Raw genomic sequence first — 16,046 nt, 5'->3', positions numbered from 1 at the left:
TAGTCCCGAGCCCTCCCCCACCTCCCCTCTCTCCCCCACCTCCCCTCTCTCTGCATCACTCTCGTCCGACAGCATCTGCTCATCACAGGTCAGCTCATTGGGCTCCACAGGACAAGAGGTGTTGGATTTGGCTGATCTGCGGTCAGATTTAAAGCCCTTTGGCTGAGTTAGACTCAGTTTTTTCTGGGCTAGAGCTGATCTGGAGTCAGATGTATTGGTATTTAACCCTGGGGTGTAGGAGTGGTCTTCTGTTTTAACTGGTGTCAATGCTAGAGGCAAGGGAGAGGAAGAAGAGGTTCCTCTCTGGTTCTTCTGTACCTTTACCCCTCCAGGTCCAGAGGATGATTGGGTCTCCAGACGATGCCCTTCTTGTTGTGAAGCTAAGGCTGCTACCGTGTCACCCACGGCTGTGGTTCTGATTAGTTCAGGTAGCCGGGGAGCACCTCCTCCAGTACCTCCAGGCTTAGGGAGCTGGATGAGGGTGAAGCCACCAGGCAGGGACACTCCAGCTGGGCCTCCCACGGTGCCCTGGCCTAGACCCTTGGAGCCCTGGTCCCCTGCAGTCGGAGGACAGATCCTGAAGGAGTAGGTCCCAGTCTGGCCCAGGAAGCTGGGGGTCTTCAGGGAGGAGGAGACAGTGAGAGACAAGGGGGAGGAAGAAGAGGTGGTCTGGGATGGGGTGATGGCACCCAACTGGCCCATGATGAATTTGATGAGGGGAGCGTGGGGAGGGGGGCGTGAGGAGGTGAGAGGAGGGGGAGGGGGGAGTGTCTTGTGGGTGGACGGCTTAGTAGCAGAACCTGTTGGGACAACACAAGATATCAAGAGGGTGTTGAGGATGTGGTTGTGTGTGTGTGTGTGTGTGTGTGTGTGTGTGTGTGTGTGTGTGTGTGTACATTCATCAGTACATGAACTCACGAGGGGTCTTGTCTTGATTATTTGCCTTTATGTGACGCATCTGATTCAGAGGTACCAGCTTGATCAACTGTCCGTTGGGCTGACGATACATTTTACAGCCCTGGGAGGAAGAGACTGTCTGTAGTAGCATCTTCTTTCCAGCAGGGGGCGACACACCAGGGGGCGAGCACTGGGAGGTGCCTGGGGCAGGAGGAGGGGCCATGGGGACCAGGAGCTGGGGAGAGCCGGCTGGGTCTTTAGGGTCTGTGGTGGTTTGACTGGTGGAGGTTTTACCTTTAGATTTGGTGACACCTAGGGACCATGGTGGTCTGTACGGAGGAAGCCTGTTCTTCCCTGGAAACAGACAGCAGTGACAGTGTAAGAAAGAGGCCTTTTCTGAGATAATACAGAACTATAGCCATCCTTGAACCATCAGGCTTCGGTTACTCAACTGTCTAATTACATCATAATTAATACAATACAACAAAATGTACAAGTGTTGCAGTAAGGTTATGTTGTGGTCCTCTGTAGCTCAATTGGTAGAGCATGGCGCTTGTAACGCCAAGGTACTGGGTTCGATCCCCGGGGCCACCCATACGTAAAAATGTATGCACGCATGACTGTAAGTCGCTTTGGATAAAAGCGTCTGCTAAATGGCATATTATTATATTATATAACTTCTACTTCAAGCCTCTATTGAGGAGCAGTGAAAGGATCTTACCTGCTGGTGTCTGGAATACTTTCTGGGCCATAGCCATAGCTGTAACACTACTACTGCCTTGAGGAGCAACAGCAGTGGCTGCGGTCTTCAAGTGCCCAGCACCTACAGGTGTTTTCTTCGCCCTGGGGAAGCAGTTGAGAGGCTTTTGAGAGGCCTTCTGAGGGGCCTTGGCTACAGAGCGCAACCTGCCGGTGACGAACGCAGCTAGCCGATTGGCCGGGTGCAGAGCTCCCATCTGCCCCAGCAGCAGCCTGGCCTGGGAGTAGGATTTACCGTTCACCTGGGGAGGAAGATAGAAAGAGAAAGAGAGAAGAGAAAGAATGGAGAGAATTTAAGCAGAACAGATTAACATAAAGAACAGGTTCCCTGTAGAGGATTGAGATTTTCACAAAATCTAGGTACAATTGTTAAATTAGAAATAACTTGGAGCTCCTCAATAACAAAAAAAAAAAACACTACAAACTACACTTTATGGCTAGGTCTCGTTTCAAAAATGGATTTAAAATGTCCAAAATCGAGGTAAAGTGAACCTAATAAGCCCACCTGGATGAGTCCTACAGCAGGACAGGTTGGTTGTTTCTTCCTGGCTTTCAGTCTGCCTGCTGGCACTACTCCAGTCAGGAAGGGAGTCACTCCGACCTGCATCTCTGGCTCCTCAGGATCAGGCTTAGGGATGCCCTCTTCCTCCTCATCTTCATCACTGTCGTCACTACTGTTGTCTGTGACTTCACCATCGGATTCATCACTATCATCGGTATCGTCGTCTTCAGCCTTACTGATGCAGACCTTGAAGTAAGGAAGTGGATGATAATACAGTGGCTTGCGAAAGTATTCACCCCCCTTGGCATTTTTCCTATTTTGTTGCCTTAACCTGGAATTAAAATGGATTTTGGGGGTCTTGTATCATTTGAGTTACACAACATGCCTACCACTTTGAAGATGCAAAATATTTTGGGGAGTGAAACGAACAAGAAATAAGACAAAAAAAGGAAAACTTGAGCGTACATAACTATTCACCCCACCCAAAGTCAATACTTTGTAAAGCCAACTTTTGCAGCAATTACAGCTGCAAGTCTCTTTGGGTATGTCTGTATAAACTTGGCACATCTAGCCACTGGGATTTTTGCCCATTCTTCAAGGCAAAACTGCTCCAGCTCCTTCAAGTTGGATGGGTTCCGCTGGTGTACAGCAATATTTAAGTCATACCACAGATTCTCAACTGGATTGAGGTCTGGGCTTTGACTAGGCCATCCCAAGACATTTTAATGTTTCCCCTTAAACCACTCGAGTGTTGCTTTAGCAGTATACTTAGGGTCATTGTGCTGCTGGAAGGTGAACCTCCGTCCCAGTCTCAAATCTCTGGAAGACTGAAACAGGTTTCCCTCAAGAATTTCCCTGTACTTAGCGCCATCCATCATTCCTTCAATTCTGACCAGTTTCCCAGTCCCTGCCGATGAAAAACATCCCCACAGCATGATGCTGCCACCACCATGCTTCACTGTGGGGATGGTGTTCTCGGGGTGATGAGAGGTGTTGGGTTTGCGCCAGACATAGCGTTTTCCTTGATGGCCAAAAAGCTCAATTTTAGTCTCATCTGACCAGAGTACCTTCTTCCATATGTTTGGTGAGTCTCCCACATACCTTTTGGCGTACACCAAACGTGTTTGCTTCTTTTTTTCTTTAAGCAATGGCTTTTTTCTGACCACTCTGCTGTAAAGCCCAGCTCTGTGGAGTGTACGGCTTAAAGTGGTTCTATGGACAGATACGCCAATCTCCGCTGTGGAGCTTTGCAGCTCCTTCAGGGTTATCTTTGGTCTCTTTGTTGCCTCTCTGATTAATGCCCTTCTTGCATGGTCCGTGAGTTTTGGTGGGCGACCCTCTCTTGGCAGGTTTGTTGTGGTGCCATATTCTTTCAATTTTTTAAAATAATGGATTTAATAGTGCTCCGTGGGATGTTCAAAGTTTCTGATATTTTTTTATAACCCAACCCTGATGTGTACTTCTCCACAACTTTGTCCCTGATCTGTTTGAAGAGCTCCTTGGTCTTCACGGTGCCGCTTGCTTGGTGGTGCCCCTTGCTTAGTGGTGTTGCAGACTCTGGGGCCTTTCAGAACAGGTGCATATATACTGAGATCATGTGACAGATCATGTGACACTTAGATTGCACACAGGTGGACTTTATTTAAATAATTATGTGACTTCTGAAGGTAATTGGTTGCACCAGATCTTATTTATTGGCTTCATAGCAAAGGGGGTGAATACATATGCACGCACCACTTTTCCGTTATTTATGTGTTATTTTTTTCATTCCACTTCACCAATTTGGACTATTTTGTGTATGTCCATTACATGAAATCCAAATAAAAAATCCATTTAAATTACAGGTTGTAATGCAACAAAATAGGAAAAACGCCAAGGGGGATGAATACTTTTGCAAAGCACTGTAAATCACACTCCTGAGCATCAACTTGTCACTGATCGAGATTCTATGCACTGATCAAATTATGCATTTTAAATCTGAAACATAGAGCAATTCTGAACATTATGTGTATGACAGCATGAGTTGGTCCAAATAACTGCTTCTTTAAGACGGAAACGGCATGTTTATTGCTTTATTCTAATGGTTATTATCCCCCCTACCTTGAATATGATGATGGTGCCCTCAGCCTTGCGTGTGTGTGTGTTGGAGAGGAGGCGGACATGGTAGGGGCCAATGTTGAAGGGTTCAGACAGACGGTTCTGGGTCATGCGTCGACACAGAACCCCCAGGACCAGTTTCCGGTGCTGGTCCCAGTTACACTCTGACTGGATCTCCAGCTGCCTGGTGGGCTCAGAACCTTTAGGCTTCTTGGCCTGGGTGGAAGGACTTTTCCCTCGTACTACTACGGGGGAAAGGTCAGATTTCACAGGTTAAGGGTTTTAGGGGTCAACAGATTAAAACATAACATCTTGAATAGCCTCTTAAGAACTGTGGTGAGCAGTGATTCTGTGTTCCATCTTACCTGGTTTATTTGGAGGTGAGAGGATGGCAGCAATAATTTTCTGCAAAGACAAGAAAATTAATAAATGACATTAACTGAGAGGGGCTCACTTTTACATGACCAGGATAGACTAGCTTTGTTACTCCTCTTCCATAGCTAAATGTTTGTCTGCCTCTAGTGGCTAGATTAACTTCCTAAATCAGTGGTCACCAACCTTTTCTGAGTCAAGATCACTTTCGCAGTCAAAATGCAAGCCGAGATCTACCGCTCAGAATTTATTTTAAACATGACTTTTAAAAAATGTAAGTCTATGCAACATTAACCTCATAAAAACAGTGCTGTAAGAATGGGGTTTGTGCAGTAGGCCTAATACATTATCACAGCATATTGGCTCTATGCTTGATCTGCCAATATTGTTCTTCTCAGACCATATTATATTTCAAAACTCGAGCTTTGATAACAAAATAGATCAGTTGGTGTATCACTTGTGAGGCACAGCGGAGCATAAATGTAAATCATGTTTTATTTTACTGGACTGATGGTACCTGCATCTGATGGTCAGTCTCAGCGCAGGGAGGGAGAGAGCAGCATAGGGTCCGCCTCTCACGGTCCCTGCTCTCTCCTTTCCTCCGGTGAGACTGACCAGAGAGAGGGGACACCGTCTTCCACCTGATGATGGAGTCTCACCGCATCTGCCTCATGCAGAAATTCATATTGTTCCTATGACCAGGGAAAGTGAAATATTCCTTGATATGAAAATAGACACGACGAGCTGCTAATAATAATAAAAACGCAGGGCTATCGATACACTTGGCTGCAGCGCGAGTAGAAGTAGGGAGAAGCGTGTTTTATGTTTTGTAAAAGTGTTGAATAAAAACTTAAACATGAACTTACTCATAAAAACAGCAGCTCTTTGCTGTATTCTTTGACAGTCTCTCTTTGGTCATGGTTTTAAAAGTTATGAAATCTCACCTAGGCTAGCATCAAACTTTGCTGTGGGGTCATGGAAGCTGTAGGCATAGTCATTTGAGCTATCCGATTGGCCAGCACAGTAGGCACACAGTGCGATTTGATTTGATTTAGCCACAGCGCTCCTGGTCTGCCGGGTAGGCAGAGTTTGTCCCTTCAGACAAATTAAAATGGTTCAAAATGGGAACACTTTGCCTACCCGGCACGCAGGGCTTCTGAATCAAGTGCACCTACCGCCAACAGGGCTTCTTAATCAAGTGCACCTACCGCCAACAGGGCTTCTTAATCAAGTGCACCTACCGCCAACAGCGCAAGACCGGAAAAAAATTATAGGAGCGCAAGGCTTTATCATTGGCTTTTCTACAGAAATGTTCGCCGATTGACTAAGAATGCCATGAAGATCGATCGACCAGTCGATCACACTCCTTAATGCATCTACTCCGACAATAAATATTTTGTGTGTGTGTCCTGTGCCTCACCTTTCTGCTGCTGGGGATGATGGAACTATTACTGTCCTTAAAGAGGTGGACCTGTGGCGGCAGCACCTGGGGCGGGGGTTTACTGTTGAACTCTCTGACGCGGGCGCACGTCATCATACTCTCAAAGTACTTGTAGACTGGGTCCTTGTCCTCCTCTCGCAGCTGCAGAGAACACACACACTCACTCATCTCCTTTTCATATACAGCTTTTGTCAAATCAAGGTTTCCATCATATCACTACAGTTGATGAGTAATTTAGGGTGGTAGTATGACATAGGAAGGATGTTTCACAAATGTCACCCCATTCCCTGCATAGTGCACTACCAGGCCCCATAGTATACTATGACAGAGCCATTTACCTCGGGGGTGAGACGAGGTATGTAGCGCTTGGGACCAGGGTTGTAGATCTTGGTTAGAGGCTTGATGGGTATGTTGGGGGCAGGTTTCGGGGTGAAGAGAGGTTCGGGGTCCACCCCCGAGGTGCAGTCCCACAGGGTAGAGACACGGATGCCTCGATTGGGCTGGACCTCATGCGCCACGTTAGACACCGCTGGGCAGGGAGAGGAGGAGAATACTCTTTCATTAGTTTGTTCAAGTTGATGTGTAATGTGTCATTCATTTGGTCAATAAAGAATAGAATACAACTCTCAAGTCCCCAAATGCACCCTGGGTATGAACTTACTGTAAACAGGCAGTGTCTGGTGCTGGTTGTTCTCTGCTGCTGTGGTCCGTTTGGTGATCTTGCGTTTAAAGCAGGAGCAGCCCAACATACAGTCTGGCCTGTAGCAGTGGAGTGGACCCCTGGACACCCGGGCCAGGCTGGAACACACACACCCCAGTCTGCAGAACTCAGAACCACACTCTGGACCGTCCACTAGGCTGGCCTGGGGGGCACGGCTCTTAGGAAGACCCTGGAAGGCACAGACAATGAGGAGAGAGACCATCAGAAAATGTGTGTGCGCGTAGTGTGTGTGTGTGTGTGTGTGTGTATGATCTCAGTCCTACCTGCGCAGTGAGCAGTGCCATCAGGGCTCTCTCCACCCTCTCGGTAGTGATGTGTGTTCTGTCATGTCCTTGGTAGAAGGTGGCATCCTCCATCTCCATCATTCTCAGCTGGATCTTAGAGAGACCAACCAGTCTGAGCTGGTTCTTAGATAGGCCAGTCAACCCGTTGGAGAGGCCTCCTCCTGGGCTGGTGTCCCTCCTCACTGCCCCCTGACCTGGAGGAGACCTAGAGGTACGAGGAAAATGTTTTGTCCATTTTAGGGTAAAAAAATCAAACTTGCTGTAGGCTTATATTAGACAGACTCAATCCCAAATATCTACATAACATCCTATGAAAACATGCTTTGGGACAACAACAAATATAGAGATGTGTAAACTGTATGACTTGGCATGGGTCTAACATGTCTTCAGTGGCATTTCCTTACCTTTGCGCAGTAGGAGGGCTGGTGACTTTAACCCCAGCTGAAGCTTTAGCAGTAGTAGTTTTGTTACTGTTGGTGACCTGGATGGGCCGTAGCACAGAGGCAGATCTGGCTTTGCCCTGTGCTGGTGTTATATGGTGCTGTTTGCCATGTGGTGGTGTTATATGGTGCTGTTTGCCATGTGGTGGTGTTATATGGTGCTGTTTGCCATGTGCTGGTGTTATATGGTGCTGTTTGCCATGTGGTGGTGTTATATGGTGCTGTTTGCCATGTGGTGGTGTTATATGGTGCTGTTTGCTATGTGTTGGTGTGGGTTTGGGTTTGGCTGCTTTAGGAGGGGTCCTGTGGTTGTTGATGGGTGGAGGGGGTTTCTTTAGAGCGGCGTAGAGGAGGGGTTTCCGAGAGAGGGGGCAGGGTCTACAGAAGGCGGGGGGCGGGGGGGCGCGTGTCTTCAGAACGCTGTCGAGGGTTCGCACGTAGCTGGTGCTGGTCACAGGCAGCTGATAGGCCACGGAGCCCAGGGGGTTGTGGGAGAAGGCAGCAGCGCGGTCGCTGATTCGCTGGGCCTCGCTCTCCAGGTATTGGTCGAGCATTTCGCTGCAGAAGGCCGAGCGGTTGGGGTTGTGGTTCTTAGAGGACTCTTTGATTCTAATGAACTTGTCCCTCCAGCCCTTGATCTTGGTCAGGTCACTGGTCTTCCCCGTCCTGGAGACAAAGGACCTGCTTCCATCTGCACAGAGAGGAGACAAGGCCGTTAGAGAAGAGATACGGGCCCAATTCCAAATCACCTCTAGACCCTTCACCTAGCCTCTACCTCTTTGGTTTTTGGAGACTAAGTAGAGCCATCATTATCTTGCACTTATCAAGTCCCTTCAGAAATGCAAATACTGACAGGGTTGGGGTTTGGGAGTTATTATAAGACCAAACATTAACCTCAAATAATTAACTCCCCCCCATTCTACCACAGTACAACAGTGGAGGAAGTCACATTACTAGGGCTAATTCTGAGTGTTTAAGTTGGTGTAAATCCCGTAATTGCCTTGCCTTATTATCTGCCTGACTGACGAGGGGGTTCAATGAAATGTGGATGATGACAGTAAACTGCCTATTAAGTGCTCAGTGACTCTGATGCATTAAACTAGCTGAGCCATGCAATTGAAAAACCGCTATCATCTTTCAAGTGTAATTAATTTACTACTAGGCTATGCATTCACATTTCTCAATCAGGCAAAAATAACATGTCTATTAATACGTTCCCTTGTTGGCAACTATGACAACATCCCTAGGGCCGCTACCTATGGATATACTCAGCTGAGAATAATAAAACAGTGAAAGTAAATAATAGGTATTGTGTTGGTATCCCATTTCATGATCACTGGAGAGCTTTGAGATATGACTTTCATCCACTATCAGAAACAACCACTGTATGTGGCCTACATTGCTAGTAAATTACCCATCACTTAGTGTGACTCACCAGTGGAGGTAGCGTTGCCCAGCCCAGTGAACACAGGGAGAGGCAGCGGTAGACGCACCCCCAGATACTGTAGATCGATGGCCAGGCCTGGGTCCAGGGAGCTCAACTTCAGACCAACTATAGGCAGGGGGAATAACACACAAGAGTTAGGGTTATCAATGGTGGACATTACTGTGAAATATCTAACTCTCTTTGGACAGAGACTGGTAGGTTTGTGTGGTGAGAGATGCAGAGGGAGAAGGAGTAAGAGGAAGAGAGAAATACAGAGTGTGCGTTGTCCACTCACCCTCCTGTAGGACAGGGTGGATGACCTGTCTGTGTTTGAGTGATTTCAGGTCTTGCAGTAGGATAGTCTGCAGACCTGCGATCTTCTCCTCAACACTCTCCACTATTGCTCACACACACACACACACACACACAGGTTAGAAAATAATAGAATAGTGTCATCATTATTGGAGAGTCTTTCAAGAGACGCATGCTGTATTGTGAATGCCAATCAATGAAAATAACAGTGGATGTTCATGTTCTATTCTGTGTCTCTCCAGCGGGTCTTGTTGCCAAGTACACTGTAATTGACAAGCCCCAGTAGAATAGAACTTCTTCGCTCCCCCTTACCAGTTCTCTCTGGCTGTGCCTGAGTGACTGGTGACGTGTTATTGGATGGCATGTCCTCCACATGGACACCAAGAGCTTCCTGTGACACAGAGGAATATATTACCTTGTCAATACTGTCTGCAGCTTCAGCAAAGATAATCAAAGTTTCCCACCTATATTTCCGACTCAGGGGTTTCTAAATTAACATTTCTGGATGTCTGAAATTCCTATTTCCCATAACTCTGACCGCACACAAGTGTCATGTTTTACCTTGGAAGTGAAGGACACAAAAAGTAGACCCTCCACGTCATCCAGTTCCGGTTGCATAGCAACAGGTACCGGGCTGCTGGTTGCAGTGACAGCTGCTGTCGCCGCCTTAGTCCCCTTAAAGACTTTTCCGGCACTGCCCCACCGATTGCCCCCCGGTTTACGCCCCTTCTTCCATGGCTTAGGGACGGCAAAGGGGGACACGGTGGGGGTCAGAGGTGAGGGGGTAGAAGGAGAAGGCTTGGGTGCAATCTTTTGAGGTTTGGATGTTTTAGGGGTTAAGCTCACAGCCTTGTCCTCCTGAGTTTCTGTTAGCAAAATGGGTGCTGTCATGGTTGGTTCTATAAGCGGAACCTTCTGTGAGGACGGAACCTCAGACTCCATTGGTTCTACAGTGGAAGGTTTTAAAGGCTTTGAACAGCTGTTGGTATGTAACACAGCAGACTGTGTAGAAATCTGAGGGTTAGCAGTCAGGCTGGCCTGTATGGAGGGGTCCATCCCAGCTCCCAGTCTCTCCCCCCCAGCCCCCGGGCTGTTCTCAGGCCTGGAGGCTCCTGAGGGCAGGGCTAGCTGGGCTCGGAGGTACTGCCTGTGGAAGACGTGGTCACTGTCACTGTCGTCCAGATCCATCCCCTCCTCACTGGCAGACACATCAGTCTGGTTGGCGTCTGAATCTGCTGTAGGGCCTGTACCAGGAGCTACTTTCCTCAACTTCCCTGAGACTTCAGCCCCGACAGGGTGAGTTGTAGGGAGAGAACGTTTCTTCATGCTACAAGACAATGAGGGGGGGAATTCAGATGAAAAATATATTTTTTTTTATCGGTGTGTCAAGAATGAATGAAAAACTGAATAGCAACAGTAAAACACTAACATTCAGTGAACTGTAAGAAAAACTGCTGAATTACAGTACAACACGATAACAGAAGGCTTCACTCACCTGATATCAGCCGCCACATCGTTTACAGTCACAATCTGCTCAGTCCCCTCACCACCATTGGGCCTAGCAGAGCTACGACCAGGGGAGCGGGTATCTCCCTTCCCCGCCTGAGGCTGCTCCGGCCTGGGCTTCGCGAGGCGCAGGCTGCCGCTGTCCTCCCGGAAGCCCTTAGCAAAGGGGTTATAATCTATCTTCAGCTGGGTGATCCTGGTGTTCTGGTACGACGTCACGGCATAGAACTCGGTTTGCGGGAACGTGAATGTCATGACCTCTGGGCTGAGGAGCTGGAGGTCAAGCAGCTTAGGGTCAAAGCCAAGGTCGTCTCCATCTGCGACGGGGATCACGTGTAAACTGGGCCTGTAGCGGTGCATGGAGTGCAGCAACACATGCCCCTCCTGGTCCAGGAAGTGGTTAGTCAGTTTGAGTTTATAGAAGGAGACCAGGCTGGCCATCCAGACCTTCCCCAGGGCTGATGAGTCCTGGTGGGGGAAGAGTCGGCATGAGGCCTGGGTGTGTGGTTCTCCAGGACCACTGGGTTCCCACTCCTTCAGGTTCCAGCGATGGCGGTATGTGTCGACGGGGGTGATTGACAGGACCAGGGAGTACCGGCGTGTTGGTTCCAAACCCGTCAGGCGGTAGCGGCAGTAGGGAAACATCCGCCGGCCCTGTTTGGTGAGGATCATCTCGGTTCCACAGCAGTGGAACTCCCTCCAGACATTGCTGTTCTCCAGAGTGACCCCCACACTACCGCATGACCTTACCGCTGAGAGGCCTCCCTCCTCAGGCTGCAGGCCTCCGGGGGCGGTGCCACTGGCAGCAGTTGATGAGAATGGTGAGGGGAGGGCTGGGTTGGCACCACTGTTTGTCATGGTGGCAGCTGGTGATGAAGATGCTGATGCTATGGGTGGGTTGGCTGGCTTAGCATCAGGGTTTTTCCCACTATCCATGGGTACGGCTATGGTTCCACTCGCTTCTTTGTTTGTAATGGCGTCAGTGGAAAAAGCTATTGCTAAGTTAGCTTCACTGTGTGTGGATGATGCCATAGCTAGGTTGACTTCAGTGTTTGTTATGGTGTCAGTGGATGACCCCGTGGCTATGCTGGTTAAGCTTGCATCCTTGTCTGCCATGGCTACAGCTTGGTCCTCCACCCCATCCTCGTTGGCCAGGCCTGGCTCCATGGTGACGCTGTCAAATGGGATTGATGTGGTGACAGAGGTAGTAATGGCCAAGTCCTCTACCCCCTCCTCCATTACAGTAGGGTCCTCCATAGATGAGACAGAGTAAACGTTGTATACTATTCTTCTTCACTTTTATTTTTTAAGTACCTCAAGTTGAACTATGGTTATTTTCAGTTGACATCCTGGAATAATGAAAGAATAATGTTGTTATGTTAGAAAGATGTCTCATGTCAATGGCCAGATAGTGAACCAACTAACAAGTCTAAATTCATGATTACTGCATTAAAAAAATATATATATTAGTTGTGAAAATTGTATGTAAGAAAAACATGGAGATTAAATAAGATTTTAATTGATCAAAAATACATTGTTTTCAGATGTTCGACCTTTATGTCATATCCACTGTCTGCTATCATACAGTAAGTAGGCTAGTGGAAGTTTAGTGTCATCCAAAAGCAGTAGGCCTATCCCAAAAGCAGTAGGCCTATCCCAAAAGCAGTAGGCCTATCCCAAAAGCTTGGACTTTTCTGACACCACACGTTAAGTTACATCAATTTTCTGTTAATCAACTTGTAGTTGTTTCGGTATTTTCTTGAACAATGGCATTGTATTCATGCAATGTGTCATTCAAGTGTAGCAGATAAGGTTGCTCAGCTCACTGGGCTCTCTTCATTGGTAACTTGCTATAGTCTTTAGTTCGGATGGATAACACAGTCTTGAGTCGGGTCCTAAACCACCGGTAAGGAACTAAATTGATTAGCCTAGTTACTAGTCTACTTGTTAGGCCTAGATTACAAAACGTTACAAAATTATATCTAAACTGATTAGGCTAAATTAGCCTAGATAAACGTTTAGGCCAACGTTACATCAATATTTTCCTGTGCAGGTTAAAATGCAATTATGACATTAACTGTAATGTCCTTGTCAATTTCAGTTCAGAAACAATACAAATACCACGACGTCCTTTCATGTAGCCTATAAAAGTGCTTATTGGAGGTGTTACCGTTATTATTTGTTAAATATGGTTATTCCAAATCATATTTCCATCTCAACTATCAAACCATTATTATTTTCCATGAGCTTTAAATCGTCTATTTCTTCAAAAACACATGCCAGTGTCGAGTATAAAAGTTGCTTGACACCACCCCTCGTCCTGTCCTCCCCAAGCCTTGTTGTAGGCCTCCAGATATTTAGCCAGCAAGTTAAAAAGTTGGACATTCACTGACGCCTACCTTCCACCACCGTACGGTGTGTTGCGCTGTTTGGAGAGCAATGATAACAGAGCAAACTCCAACTGTTGCGTGCCGTCGTCGAAACAAAAGGCCTCGAAATAATCTTCGAGCATGCACATACATTCGCAAATGGAGGCCGCCGAAGCCACGCAATGTAGCCTAGCATCGACCATGCACACAGGCGACCAAGGCGCATGCACAACATCAACCCTCAATGGCGCGTGATTTCCCACGCCAGCGCGAGGAAAAGCGGGAGTCCATCCTGAGGATCTCTGCCACCTCGAGCCCAATTCGTGGCCTCGAACAACTCCGGCGACAAGTCTGTGCAATAAACAACAAATACACAAAATTGACTCTACCTTTGTGAATCGTGCAGGAATCGGATAGCGAACTGTCTGTTGTGACTCTCTTCGAATGTTGTGCATCTCCGTACACTTCCAGGCTATCTCTCACTCCTTTCGAACATCTATCTACACGTTCTCACTCCACAGAGACACACACACACACACACACACTCAAAACACACACATCCGTGCTCGGGGTGTGACGTAAGTCACCATGGCGGCACACACACTCAGGTTCAGTTGGTGTGTGTTGCGCAGGCTCCCTCCAGAGGTTTAGCGGCCAGTTATTTATTCCGTGCAGCCGCCACAAAAAAGCATAAAATACGATTCAATCTTTAGTACAACTGATAACGCGGAAAAAAACTTGTAGCCTATCTGCTCTGTTTTGAACACCTCCATTGGGGAAAATGGCAATTTTAGCCTGTATTCCTGCTGTAGCCTATGTGGGTGTGTGCGTGTATCTGTCTGCCTGTCTGTCTGATAGTTGGATATCTGTCTGTCTGTCTGATGGTGGGACATCTGTCTAATATTTGGTCTGCCTGTCTGACTTATGATCTGTCTGCCTTGATCTGACTGTCTGATGATGGTCTGTCTGTCAACAGCTGAGTTACAAGTTAGATCTTCACTAGCCATAGTAGGCTATACCTACCCATAACGTGATAGGCCTATGTGGTTAAAACCATAAACCATAGGCTATGCCATCAATACACTGAATAATAAATAGGAGCACATTTACCATATGGGACAGGAGCCAATAGACAGCCTATGCTATTATTTTCCCATGTCAAAGGGTTTAAGTTGTTACATGGGCGGCAGGTAGCTTAGTGGTTAAGAGCGTTGTGCCAGTAACCGAAAGGTCGCTGGTTCTAATCCCCGAGCCGACTAGGTGAAAAATCTGTCGATGTGCCCTTGAGCAAGGCACTTAACAATAATTGCTCCTGTAAGTCGCTCTGGCAATGACTAAAATGTACATTGTTGTAGCCAGACTGCAATGTCATTAAGTTCTAAATGTAGCCAAATACAATGGTACAGTAGTGTGATAAAAAGGATGCAATTTGTAATTAAAAGTCAATATTGACCATCCAGTATATCAATCCTGTCCCTGGTTACTGCTGTGAAATATAAAAGCTCACAGCGCAAATTGTTACAATTTAAACCACCCAAACTGTTAGCAACAATTGTAGTCCTGTGTAAGCGCTTTAGTCTGCATGGTTTATGCCCCGTATTTTTATATCAGTATAGGACCTTTTGTTAATGTTATTTCAGCGCGAAAAGTGACAGCAACGGTTCATATTTTGTGTTAAATTTGTAACTTCTATCCTATAAATGGCCAATTGCCTATGCTCTTATATGCGCCATTGTTGTCATTGTTTCGCACTGGAATAACATCAACAACGTGATTCCTGACTCCTCAGCCCACCTCAGGGGGAGGGTGAAGGACAAGGAGCCCAGATATAGGACTCCAGGACCAGCAGAGTATTGCAGCCTATTGCTGCCTTCGTCAGGCTGTGAGGGCCGCAACAACGATTTTCTTTATAGGTTAGAACACTAAATAGAGACAAAATCCTGCCTCAAACATCTACATCCTGTCATTCTAAAATAAATAGCCGGCAAACACTTTTAGGACTATTGTGGGCTATTTTGCGAATGCTTCGAATAGTCAATCGTTTATAACAATTCGAGTGTCGGTATATCCATGCTTGGACACTTCCCTAATGATGTGCTGTTGTCTCGCTGTTTCTACCAAGCAGTCAGGAGTTGGACTCGCATACAGGCCTCACTCCCGCACGTTTGATGAATGTTTTAAAATACAAAAAAAGACATTTCAGATCTATGAAATATCAAAATAATGTTTGCATCTAAATTATATCGGAAATGAGGAATCATGAGAAGCAAAAACGAATGAGTGGATTTATAATAGTGGCGACTTGTGTATGGCATATATCTCACAACAACAATAACAACATCAAGACGCATTATGGAAATACAAGTAGGCTAGGCTAGTCTATTCAATTGTAATACGGCATTGGACTAATTTAATTTGTCAATTGAAATCAACCGTTCATGATTATCAGTCAATAATCATCATTATTATTGATGATTAATCACTGATTATTTAAACAGGATTTGAGCAGTTATTCTGAAGCAGACATTCGTTTTTTTTATTATTATTAAAATTCCCTGTCTGACAAGAGATCTTATATGATGGTGATGTGGCTTAGATGATCATGCTGAGTTGAAAATTTATAGTGAGTGGAGTGAGAAATTATGAGATTACTTGAGCCTTTACCCTTTCTGCACATTGCAACCTGTAACTCCTGCTATGGACAGATCAATGAATCTAAATCAATCTCTTCCTTCTTTATTTGAGATGATGCAATTCATTACCAGTTAAAATAGCTTAGAATGTAGGTGTGTTGGGTCATGCATGTCAAATATGTATATTTACACAATGAGTATGATACTTACCAAGTCATACACTTTCTTTCTTTCTTTTTAAATACATTTCTATATACTACAGTTATGGTCAGTTGTTCCTTCAAGTG

At 46.4% G+C, this 16,046-nt stretch overlaps 1 protein-coding gene across 1 annotated transcript; it reads right to left on the bottom strand.

Moving 5' to 3' along the window:
* Nucleotides 1-263: 263 nt before the first annotated feature.
* On the bottom strand, nucleotides 264-13,586 carry LOC311106762 (MAX gene-associated protein-like; the record flags this gene model as incomplete). Its single annotated transcript, XM_084149156.1, has 18 exons — nucleotides 13,516-13,586; nucleotides 10,747-12,106; nucleotides 9,813-10,578; nucleotides 9,564-9,642; nucleotides 9,235-9,336; nucleotides 8,949-9,065; nucleotides 7,478-8,204; nucleotides 7,053-7,278; nucleotides 6,730-6,958; nucleotides 6,407-6,597; nucleotides 6,048-6,209; nucleotides 4,621-4,660; nucleotides 4,259-4,500; nucleotides 2,162-2,404; nucleotides 1,619-1,898; nucleotides 919-1,251; nucleotides 319-800; nucleotides 264-269 (listed from the first exon to the last, which is right to left on the bottom strand). Exons 2-18 carry the CDS (start codon nucleotides 12,012-12,014, stop codon nucleotides 264-266), a joined length of 5,493 nt encoding a protein of 1,830 aa, XP_084005282.1. The 5' UTR covers nucleotides 12,015-12,106; nucleotides 13,516-13,586.
* Nucleotides 13,587-16,046: the final 2,460 nt, after the last annotated feature.

This window comes from Coregonus lavaretus (genome assembly GCF_964263955.1).
Source record: "Coregonus lavaretus genome assembly, chromosome: 31".
Classification (NCBI taxonomy): domain Eukaryota; kingdom Metazoa; phylum Chordata; class Actinopteri; order Salmoniformes; family Salmonidae; genus Coregonus; species Coregonus lavaretus.
This window is presented reverse-complemented; position numbering and strand designations above follow the sequence as displayed.